Below are 12291 nucleotides of genomic sequence, written 5' to 3' on the forward strand. Positions count from 1 at the left end.
TCTATCTGAAACTTATGTTTACATAGAAGAAAAACAGATATAGGATTTCAGGTAACTTATTATACAGTCCATTGTCCACTTAAAAATACGCTTCCTTCCACAAAACTTATATTGAAAGAAAAAAAGTCTTTTTTACTGCATGAAAGCTAGATGAAAAGTTCTGATGTGAATTTATTTGTCAACTCTGGTGATGATAAAAGGCACAAATATGCATAGTTAGTAAAATAATGCAAACAAAAAGCCTGTTTCTCTCAGAGACAAATGAGAAGCCTCCATTCATGTCTCTTAGACTATCACACAGATGACGTTCATGCTAGATCACTTCTTCTTTCCTTTCCCTTTTTTACTTCCTTCACCTTGCTGAAGACTTTCGTTACCACCTCCTGTTTTTTGTGTCCTTGTTTTTAGTCTGGGTATCATTTCCACTGCATACAACATTACTGACTTACATGATGGGAACTGTACAAGACAGAGGCAGCCATCTTCCTGTTTGAGCTGAACCCGGACTCTGCCTCTGTATTGGACATCACGATTCCATTCTCTGGAGTACATTTTATTTTTCTCAAGAAATGCATTTAGTCCAACTGCTAAACATACATCTTGAATCTCTGTAGGGTTTTCAACAGCCTTACTTATCGGTATCTGCCATCCTTCTGTGATGGTCTTCTTGTTCTTTAAATAAGCAGGATAAATACAAAAGAACCTGTCCTGGTCAGCGGCAGGACTGAATGGCGGCACAGGCCATCCTCACAAGGGTCCACACTGTGCCAGTGCAAGACCCCCAAAGCAATATTCCTTATTTTTCAGGATAGAGCTCTCACAAGGGTATTCTTACATGCAGAGGGGCTTAAAAAATTCTTTATAGTTTTACTAATTCTAGTAACTTAGAATCCTTCCAGTTTGTTGGTGTGTCAGTGGTGTTTAGTCTCACTCCATAAAAGCTTGTATCCAAATAAATTCTACCCTTCTTGTCTCTGAATATTTAGAAGCAGAGTGGTTCAAAAAGCACATTAATAAAAAAATGTTTGCCAGTTATTTCCTGGCTTCTAGACATAAGATGGGCAGTCGCAATTGACCCTTTTGAATGCAAAGGCAATGCAATGCCTGTTCAGCTAATTTGTTGTTTGCTCCCTGTAGAAAAATATCTGGTATGTTTTAATGACTTGAGAAACAGATAATGTTCAGAAATGGGCGTCAAGTTCCTGCATTCATTTACCAATACCAAGAAACTATCTTGTGTAAAGTGGTACTCAGAAGTTTTTTCAAGATGGAGAATGGCTCAAATGATTAGTGAGAAACATATCTAAATACCTTGCAAACTACTATTATACTGTTTTTGGATAATACATCTACTTTGAAAGGCTTCTTAAGAGAAAAATAAATGGTGTGTGCATGTGTATATGTGTGTGAGGGAGAGTGTGTGTTTGTGTGTGTCTTTCTCTTCTGCTACAGATGTCTGAACAATAGGACTAACACACTTGTTTTCATGTACTGTCTTTGTTAGCAGCATAAGTAACTTTCTTATAGTACATTGGCTCACTCTTCTTGAGTGGTGGGAGGCAAGCAAGGTTTTCTTTTACTATACTTCCCCTTTTTAGCAATAAAATGCAAAGATATATCAGTTTGCCTTCAGGTAATTTTTTTCTGTCTTCCATCATCTGACTACTTCTTTGGGGGGAGGGTTTAGAAAAGTTGTAAATGAATATATCTGTTAAAACTTTAATGGGGTTATCTTTTAAAAATCAAAATATTCTTTTTTCTTTAATATATAAAATATTTTTCTTATGCTTCTTTTTTTTTTTTTTGAGACAGAGTTTTACTTTGTCATTGTTGGTCGAGTACTGTGGCATCATAGCCCTCACCAACCTCAAACTCTTGGGCTCAAGCAATTCTCTTGCCTCAGCCTCCCAACTAGCTGGGACTAAGGTGGCTGTCACAATGCCTAGCTATTTTTATAGATGAGGTCTCACTCTGGCTCAGGCTGGTCTCAAATCTGTGAGCTCAGGCAATCCCACTGGGGCCTCCCAAATGCTGGGATTACAGGCGTGAGCCACTGCTCCCGGCTTTTTATGCTTTTTTTTGAGAAAAACTTAACCATCTACCTTTCTGTTTATTGAGACTTCCTTTTGCCTGAAATAAAATGTATTAGAAAGGAACAAAAAGATATCATAATGATGTTTTATAGGAATTTTTATAATTAGAGGACCATGCATGGTGGCTTATGCTTATAATCCTAAGCACTCTGGGAGGCTGAGGCTGGTGGATTGCTGATGCTTAGGAGTTCGAGACCAGCCTGAGCAAGAGCAAGACCCTGTCTCTAAAAAAATAGCTGGGCTTTGCGGCAGGTGCCTGTAGTCCTTGGTACTTGGGAGGCTTGAGGCAAGAGGATCGCTTGAGCCCAAGAGTTTGAGGTTGCTGTGAGCTATGACTCCATGGTACTCTTCCCAGGGTGACAGAGTAAGACTTTATTTTTTTTTTTTTAAAAAGAAAGAAAAAAGAAATAATTTTTGTAATTAGAAATGTTCATATTTGTTTTCTTCCTGATCATCTAGTATTCCCATGTCCACTCTGAATCTTTATATCTTCTCTAGTAATTACTATCTGGAGAAGGCTCATTAGTCTGTCAGAGGACATTTTCTTAATCCTACTACTTATAAATTTACATTTCTTAATTTGTAAGTCCTATCTCTCCAAGCTCTTTTTGGTCATAAAACATAGTGGTTTTAAGTGATAGCTGATATAATTATAGAATATAAATGCTATTTAATAACAAATATTCCACAAAATTTAGGAAGTATTGCTTTGACTGAAGCTATTAATATTTATCATACAAATATAAGAATCATTATATTGAAATACAAATTAGCCACATGTATTGTTATCTAGTAGTTACATGATCTCTAATGGGTATGTGAAAGGAAGAACTGAGTAGTTGCCTTCATGATTATCTGTCTCTGGATATTGAAGTTCACTCACCAAAATTATTTTAATAATTGTTTACTCCCTGTTATTTAAAAATAAAGCATAGTTCTTCTAATTTATATAACATTATCACATGCTATGAGGCACAGATATCTTAGTTAATAGAATCAAAATCTTATTTGATCCTCTTCAAAATAAATAGGTTTGAGTCAGGAAAATGCATGAATGCGCTCCATTCAGAAACTATACTGGGAATTATGTAGCTGCTGTCCTTGGTGATGAAATTATTTCACATGAATACTTAAGGAAAACAACCAGTTAAAAAGGCAGGATAATCTTGAATATACGGTTTGTGGCTACTTTTAGTATTTTCATAGATCTATGAGAATTCTAGAAAAATGCCAACTCTAGTATCTTAATGTCTTGAGTTCCTGACTGCCAGGCAGAGGAAATGTTTAACTATTCTAATCATGTTTCTGTATCTCAGAAAGAAAGCCCTTATGAGAGGAAATGACAACGTCCTACCACAAAGTTATCTCTTATCAGTTACAGTCCCAGTCGATAATGATTTGTCAAATTTAGACATGTGTAAAATGCAAGGGCAATGTTATTTACTTTGGAAAGGAACAATTAGATGAAGCTGATAAAGAAGGAGTCATGGCTTTTGTTAGGAGACAGAAACTATTAGAGACAGTCATTGTTAGCTTAGGAAAGTGTCCTTGGACCCCTCCCTCTGCCCCAGCTGAAACCTAAACCTGTTTGAATCATTCTTTGCAACTTGAGGGAAGGGAGGAGTAAAGGAGGGGAAGAAATAGGAAGGCCACTTTGTTAGAGTTAGCATTTTAAGTGGAAAGCAAAATGTAGACTTCCAAAGAGATCTATTTCTGTGAGACAGGAATATCTACCTTTGTTCTGGCATTCTTCCTCACCCCCATTTATTTATATTTTTGAAAGTTCATTTCTTATTCTTCTGGATGTGTAGCATTCTTTCACGTTCAGTGTATGTTGCTCTTCTCCTTTGTCTTTCTGTGGTTGTAAGTGATTCTTTTTCGTTAGTGGAAGCAGAGAAAACACATCTAGCTCAAAGCAACATGAGTCAGTGCATACTTTACATACCTTTATCCTCACGGCACTCTTCTTGGTTCCTCACAGTGTTAGTTCCTAGTGTTCCTCACAGAGGGGAGCATAGAGGAAAAATGATTTCTAAATATTAGGCTATTTTGGGGGTAGAGGTAAAGATTGTGAACTGAAGTCCTGTTTACTCCTTCTTTTTTTGTTTAGATTTCTGTGTACCACTTTTAGAGCAAGTAGTCTGAAAGCTTAGGAAGACTTAACTGGTAGATGATCCAGCTAAGAAATAGTAGAGCCAATACTTATAGGGCAGGGCACTGTGAATAATTTGAAGCCGATTTAACCATGTCATACCAGGCTCACAGAGAATAGGTTTGGGTGTACATATTTGTTGGAGATGACAGAAAAAAGCCTTTATCACCTCTCTAAACATATTTTATTTTTTTGTAGTCTGCCCAGGTAAACCAGTCTTAGCCCATTAGTAACCAAATGTCTTTATTAAGTGGTCCCGTTAGCCAGATTTCTAGGGAAACTGGCCCTTATGTGTGTGTTCATTCTACAAGGATGGGTCTGATGTGTGCAAGAGCCAAGGCTCTGCCTAAGGAATGGCTGTGGGCAGTTTCTTTTTGAGTGAAGCCCTGTCTCTGAGATAAAGTAAAACAAAATAAATAAAATGCATGGAGAAGAACACATGGAATTATTATTGACTTTGCTATTCAATGTTAGGTAAGAAATTTCTTTAAACTTTTTTTGAATATAAAATATTTATAATAAATAATTATAATAGTTCTAAATAGAGGGAAGAAGTTTCATTTCCTATACAGATCAAACTTTTTAAAAAATATATTTTTGTCTTATCTTTTTTTCAAATGTATTATAGTTTTTATGTAGTTTAAATACTATTGTGAATATGATTTTTTAATGTTTTTCTACTTTTTTCTTTGAGAATGTGTTTTGCTTAGTATTAGGGTCTTGTTTTCTGGCAAGATAAAAGAAATTTCCTGTGTATTAGCAAGATGAGTAAGTTCTGATTTTCTGTCAAGATAAAGTAAATTTCCTTCAAATCACTACTTTGCAATTATTGTAAAGACGTTTAAATGTTGTCATTTCAAATAAGAATGCCTAAAAAATGATCATTTGTTGACTCTTTTTGTGTTAAGATGAAAATAAGTGTCCATTTGTAGTCTTACAGTTACAAATTTTACATGATTTTTAACCCTACTTTTTTTTTTAAGCTGCATAGAGCTCATCTGTCCACAAAATGTTTTTCTTAGTAGTTTGTAATGCTTGTTAACTCTTCTCTTGGGCCATGATGTAGGATCTTGAATACTTTACCTTCAGTCTTTAGATTCGCTTAAAAGTTTGTTGCGTATGCTGACATAGTAGACAGAGACTTAATCTTTGCCCTCATGAAGGCAAAACAGATGAACAGAATAGGCAATAAATTTGAACCAATAAATATAGAGGTGTGGCAGTTTCAGAAGGAAGAGAAAGTGGGTCTTGTGCTACTGAATTGTAGAATGAGCAGATTTAATTGAGAAAAGCATTTTGGTGAAGAAGCTACCCCCCAAAGAAGAAATGAGGTTTAATTATTTCTTTAGGTAATGTTTTTCCTTTTTCTTTTCAATTTTGTTTTGTTCAAAATTTACTTTCACTATCTCCTTTTATTCTTGTTAAATTTCTATAATTGAATGGATAGTTTTCTTTTTTAATTGAAGAAATTGAGGCCAAAGTAATTTGTGACTTACCCATTGTCAGTTCACATAGCAAATCAGTTTTAACACTCATGCTACACTCCACCTCTTACTCGATGTTTTTTCCTTTTCCTTTGTTTTTTGATGTCTAGGTTTAATTGACATGCATTATTTGGATTATAATTGGTTGTGATTACTTGTGGGTTTAAGTTTTCCATTTATCATCTTATTTTTTGCATAATCTCCCCTTTCCTTCCTAGCGTATTTCTGCATTTTGATTGCATGCTGACTAATGCTTGTGCCCTTCAGAAGTGGCTGGCAGGCCATTTTAATTCATCTTGTGTGTCAAGTTTTGTTTTTGACCACTGAAACTTAGTTGCTTTTTTTTTTTTTTTTTGAGACAGAGTCTCACTGTGTCGCCCTTGTTAGAGTACCGTAGTGTCACATATCACAGCAACCTCAAACTCTTGGGATTAAGCAATTCTCTTGCCTCAGCTTCCCAAGTAGCTGAGATACCGCCTGGCTATTTTTTTGTTACAGTTGTTACTGTTTAGTTGGACTGGGCTGGATTTGAACCCGTCAGCCTTGGTATATGTGGCTGGTGCCGTAACCGCTGTGCTATGGGAGCCATGCCTGAAACTTAGTTTTTTATGTAAACTGTTGTGTATCTTAGAAGACAAAGTCAAGTCATCAGAGTCATATTCCTACATTCTTATTTTCCCTTTGGAGTCCCACGGCCCAAGATGTATCTGTAAAGGCAGATACAGGATTAATGCCACCTGTTTCTCTTCTTCAAGGCTTTGTGGCAGCCTTGGTAGTGTATCTTCACAGTTTGTTAATCCCATGACTAAAATGCCCAAAGTAGGTCTTTTGGAGCATATATTCGTTTGTTTGTTTATTTTGTCTCTCTCACTTTGAAGCTAGAATTTTTAGCCTTTGAAAAAAATGCAACTGGTAAAAGTAAGTGCATTTGCTCTTTATAGCTTTGTTTGAATTTTTTGTGATAACCTTGTATTTGCAGGTACCAGGGGCCCAGGATTTGGTGGATTTCTCTCCTGTTTATCGATGTCTACACATATATTCTGTCCTGGTGAGTCTTTATCTGGCTTTGCCTAATATGTATATTGAATTCAGATCTCTGATTTCTCATTTTGGGTAGTTTTCCTGTATTTAAAGAATGAGAAATGAGAAACTATTATTGCTTAAGTAATATTATTTCTAAAAAATAATACATTTTCTGGCTTATTGAATCACTTTCTTGTGTCTGTTAGGTCATATGCTATAGCTAGTGACATTTCTATGAGTCATCAACAAATTGATGACTGTCTAACTTATCATTAGATATACATATTCAGATTTCTGTTTGTAATTTAATGATGTACTTATTCAAATAACAATAGCCCATTTTATATATTAAAATAGTATTTGTGAAAATGTTCAAATTTTTAGTTTCTGATAAGTTATTCCTTTTATCATATACAGCATATGAAAAAATGATCCTCTCTAGGGAGCAGGGGATATTATGGGTATTAATTATGTTCTAAAATCATATTCTAAAACTTTTTATATTCTACAAAATTAAATGTTAGTATCAACAAAGGTAAGTGGGTAAGAGAAGCCCATTATTGATTATTTTTTGTAGTAAAGTTCAGTGAAGCTTATAGCAGGTTTGTTTTTGTATGTTCAGTTATATCTTATTGCCCAGTATGTTATCCATTTTCTTTCTTCATATTACAGTATTTAATATAGTGTTGTCACTTAATCATTACTGCAGACTGATCTGTGGACTTTATGGGCTGAAGTATTTTGTGGTAGTCTCCATTAGTTTGAGAAAAGACCTAGTAGCTTTTTTTGCTCTTCTTCTCCCTCTCCTCACTTTGTCTTCCTCTTTTCTTTTCTCTTTCCCTCCCTCTTTCTTATCCCAGTATGCCTCCTTCCTCTCCATCTATCATTCCATTTTACATAAAAATAAAGCCAGGTGTAGAGTATATTGTATCAAGGCATCTAAATTAAGTAGACAATTTTTTTTCAGTTGTAGCTATGGATAATTAAATGAATCATAAATCCCTTAGATTGTGATACGCTGTTATGTCATACAAGGGACTCTTGTATTTTATTTTATTATATTATACATGTACTTTTCCAGTCAGTCCCTATGGAAAGCCACATGTCTCTTCACCTCCTACTGTACTAGCTCAAATATGTTTAATATATGGTCATAGATAGATGTGTACTGTATGTGTTTTTGAAAAATATATAGTGATTTTGTATCTGTATATTTTAAATTTGCTCAAAGAGTGTTGTGCTATTGATCTTGTTCTATTTTTTGTATATTTTTATTCAGCACTATTTTAAATATCTGTCCTTGTTAGAGTCCATATATATAGCTCACTTTCTCCTCCTACTGAATGATAGTTAATTGATGGTTTGTAATTGCTATGTTTTAATTTTACATTATTTTAGTCATCATAACTTAAATGGCCTCAAGTATTCTGCTGTAACAGATAGTACTCTCTTATGTGTAAGTTTCTACCTAGGAGTAGAATTGTGTCATAAGGTATAATACTTAGCTATTTATACACCATATATATGTATATATATGTTTGAATTTATTAAATAAAAAGATCTTTCTAGAATTTATAATTCTAGATTGATCTAGAAATTCAATCAATTTATAAATGATTTAGAATTTATATAACCATAAATTTTTGGAAGAATTAAAAACTTTACAATGCTCATCCCATTCATGGTAGGATAAGATTTTAAAAATGATTTAATTCAGCTCCCTCCCCTGATGTTAATAGTCTTGGACATTATTTATTAGTTTAATAGCAAAATACTTATAGTTTTTGTTGCTGTTTTCTACTTTGTTTTCTAATTAGCTCAAGAGGAATACTATTTTCATAAATTGATCTTATGTCTGTCAATCTTGCTCGATTATTTTATTAGTTGTAATAGTGATCTTTGGTAGGTCTTCTGTTTAGTCAGTCATACTATCTGTCATTATTGACTTTTGTTACTTTAATTTTTATCCATATTATCTCATTGTTCTTTTTATTGACTGCGATCATCATTACTTTGTTGTTCAGTAAAGTGATAGTAGGCATCCTTGTCCAATTTCTAATCGTAAAGAGAATATATTTGATTTTTTTTCATTTACTGATTTCTATGGTAGGGTTTGGTAAACATTCTTTAGTTATTCCTAGATTCTTGATAATTGTTTTTGAAAAAACATAAATGTGTGTTGGATTTTTTTTCACATACATTAATATAATCTTAGGGTTTTTATCCTTTAATTCATGAATATGGTGAATTTCATTGATAACGTTTTCAGATGTTAAATCATCTTTGCACTCATTAGATAAACTGAATTTGATAAACATTTATTACTATTTTTATAACATTCTATGGAACTTAGCTCTTATTGTTCTTTTTAAAAAATTGTTTATACAGCCGGGTGTTGTGGGAGGCGCCTGTAGTCCCAGCTACTTGGGAGGCTGAGGCAAGAGAATCACCTAAGCCCAGGAGTTGGAGGTTGCTGTGAGCTGTGACATGACGGCACTCTACCCAGGGCGATAAAGTGAGGTTCTGTCTCTAAAAAAAAAAAAAAAATTGTTTGTATTGGTATAGATAGTCATAAGTAACATAGGCCTATAATTTTCTTTTTTGGTGGGTTGTCCTTATGTGGTTTGTAAGTCAGTGCTATTTTAGCCTTATTAACAATAAGTTGAGCATTTCTCCATTTTTTTCTATACTTAATGAAATAACTTATGTAAGACAGGAGTTATCAGTCTTGTGACAGTTGTATAGAAGTCACATATGTACTTCTATGCATTTCTCATTTGCCACACACTTTTTCCTTTCTCCCTTATTATTTGGCTTCCATGCTCCCTGACTTTGTTTAGTTTTTTCAGTGGTATGTATGGATGTGGCAGTTCAGACTTACTGTATTTAAACTAATTGTAGAAAAAGATTGTTTACTCGCATCTAGTTTTAAGTTTTATAGTAAGCCTCATGATTGAAAACTCAAATGAATTTTTTCTTCAAGTAATGTAAGGCTTATTAAAATGGGCAGTTTGTTTTGTTTAATGTTGCATCTTAAATACCAATAGCAGTACTTGTCATATAGTAGGTATTCAGTAAATGTTAGTTGAATGAATACATAAATAAGTGATAGCTAAACAACCCAGTTCATTTGCTTGAATGTATGCTGACTCAAATCTTGTTATTTCTTTACTTGTTCAGTAAACACTTAACTGTATTTCAGTCTTCATTAAATGAATTTGGAGAAAAATTATGTACAAAAATGTCAAGGACTTATGCTTTAAAGTAATTACCATATATCTGGAGAGAAGTTACATTCTTTGAAATACTATACTATGATAGCACTATGCTTATCACTATGTGATGCTAGTTTTTATAATCTTTATTAAGATTTTATGATATGAAAATATAACAGATTTTCCTCCAGTGAAAGCTCTAATAGTGACTTGTAAGAGTATTGAAATAATTTAGTTAGATATTGTATGGTGTTAGGCTAGCTTAACACCCTCATATATGTAATGGGATATAATTAGCTTCCTAGTGCAGTTACAGATATTGAATAAATAGTGCTGAACTCAGTCTTGGGCGTATAATTGGCATTTAATAAATAGCAGTTATCTGGAGAGAGTTTCATATCTCTGATGCTGGTGGTTAGACAAATATTGGTATGCATATTTCAAAAAGTATATGGCATGAAATATAATCATTTAGATAGGAGGTCTAGTCTCTTTAATCAACATATAGCTTTTACACATTTTTAATTGTACAATGACTATATAGTCCTAAGTATAAGAGTCCTGAGTAGAAGCTAGGGTATACTGATAATTATTTAAAAAGATAAGCTCTTAGAAATGCAGGAGGACTTTAAGCTGCCCTTTTAAAAATAAATTCTACACCGTTCTGAAATATTGAAATATTTGATATTAATAAATTTTCTATAACAATTTTTAAGGCATTGTTATTATGACAGAAATAGGTCTCTTCTCCCATTTACATGTTTCCTAGTTTTGAAAAGGTATAATTATGGGTAGAAACTCAGTTTTAGTTTGGGGGGAATATGTGTTTATTTTTTAGACATTGGTGTACTATACATGTAGAGACTTTAAATAAACATTCAAATAACTCCTTTGCTGAAGAAAGGGCCACAGCATATATAGCTTCTAGTGTTGTCTATTTTCATAGTGTTCAGAGGCCTATAATTTGTTGCTTCTCTTTGTTTCCCTGTTCTCAAATCATTAATTTATATTACTGCATAGTAAAGGATAGCTCCTCATAATATTAATGACAAAGCTAGTTAAAAGTGGTTTACTTAATATAAATTTTATAATGTATATTTTTCCTGTTTTTTTTTTTTTTTTTCTTTTCGAGACAAAGTTTCAAGCAGTTGCCCTGGATAGAGTGGGATGGCGTCATAGCTCACAGCAACCTCCAACTCTTGGGCTCAAGCGATCCTCTTGCCTCAGTTTTTCTATTTTTAGTAGAGACAGGGGGTCTTGCTTTTGCTCAGGCTGGTCTCAAACTCCTGAGCTCAGGCAATCCACCTGCCTTGGCCTCCCAGAGTGCCAGGATTACAGGCATGAGCCACCATGCCTGGCCTTCTTATTTTTTAACATAGTGAATGTTAAGCCTTAAGAAAAGAGGATTTAGGAATAGAGAAATGGGGACTTTGGAGAAAATAAACCGTATCTCTCTCATTCCTTTTCATTGTAATACTTGGTATCTATTTTCCACTCTTCATTCTCTCTTCTTCTATTTATGTCACTATTCTGAATCTGTATCTTTTTTTTCAAAGAATCTATTTCTATGCAATGACTCTGTATCTTACCAGACCATTTGACTTTGACTTTGTTGATCATTTTTGCTTTATAACTCTTTACCTCTTTGTCTTCTTTTATCATGTGTTTTTCTTGTTCTCTACTTGCCTTTGGGAGGCCTAATTTGGCTCTTGAGCTTCAAACTTGTGTGTATAAGCATTTACTGAACTCAACCTTTTGGATATTCCCCAGGGAAAATAATCACTATATGTCTGTATTTTTCAAAATGAACTCAATATCTCTTATCCCCCCACTACCTGAATTTCCAGTGATTTCAAGTAATAACAATATCACCTACCTAGTCACTAGCCAGAAATCTAAACTTTTGCTTTTTGTTCAGTTCCATATCCAGATCTCCAAATCTTGCAAATGTTATTTCCTAATTATAATTTTACTGTATCTTATCTTCCTTATGGCGTGTATATAGGGCAATAATTTGCACTAGTTCAGATTCTCATCAGAATCATTGAAAACATTCTTAGTTGTTTTCTCTACCATGCACATGTATCTTAAACTCAGTTCTATGATAATCTATCTAATATACAAATCTGACATATGTTATTTGCTTAAAATTTTCTGTTTGGGGCGGTGCCTGTGGCTCAAAGGGGTAGGGTGCCAGCTCCACATGCCAGAGGTGGCAGGTTCAAACCCAGCCCTGGCCAAAAACTGCAAAAAAAAAAAAGAAGTGAGGGGAAGGATGTTCTAGACCAGTGGTTCTCATGCTTCCTAATGCTGCAACTCTTTAA

The 12291-nt window shown here is 34.0% G+C and overlaps 1 protein-coding gene and 1 pseudogene across 2 annotated transcripts in view; one reads left to right on the plus strand and one right to left on the minus strand.

The window, feature by feature from the left end:
- EXOC6B (exocyst complex component 6B) overlaps window positions 1-12291 on the plus strand; it is a 615941-nt gene that overhangs the window by 247447 nt on the left and 356203 nt on the right. For both annotated transcript variants that reach the window (XM_003793416.3, XM_023515268.1), the window contains exon 8: window positions 6709-6777. In XM_003793416.3, coding sequence (XP_003793464.1) covers window positions 6709-6777 — 69 coding nt within the window. The remainder of the gene's footprint in view (window positions 1-6708; window positions 6778-12291) is intronic.
- LOC100953568 lies at window positions 319-745 on the minus strand (annotated as a pseudogene).

This window comes from Otolemur garnettii, unplaced genomic scaffold (genome assembly GCF_000181295.1).
Source record: "Otolemur garnettii isolate 467f Iridium unplaced genomic scaffold, OtoGar3 scaffold00068, whole genome shotgun sequence".
Taxonomy (NCBI): Eukaryota; Metazoa; Chordata; class Mammalia; order Primates; family Galagidae; genus Otolemur; species Otolemur garnettii.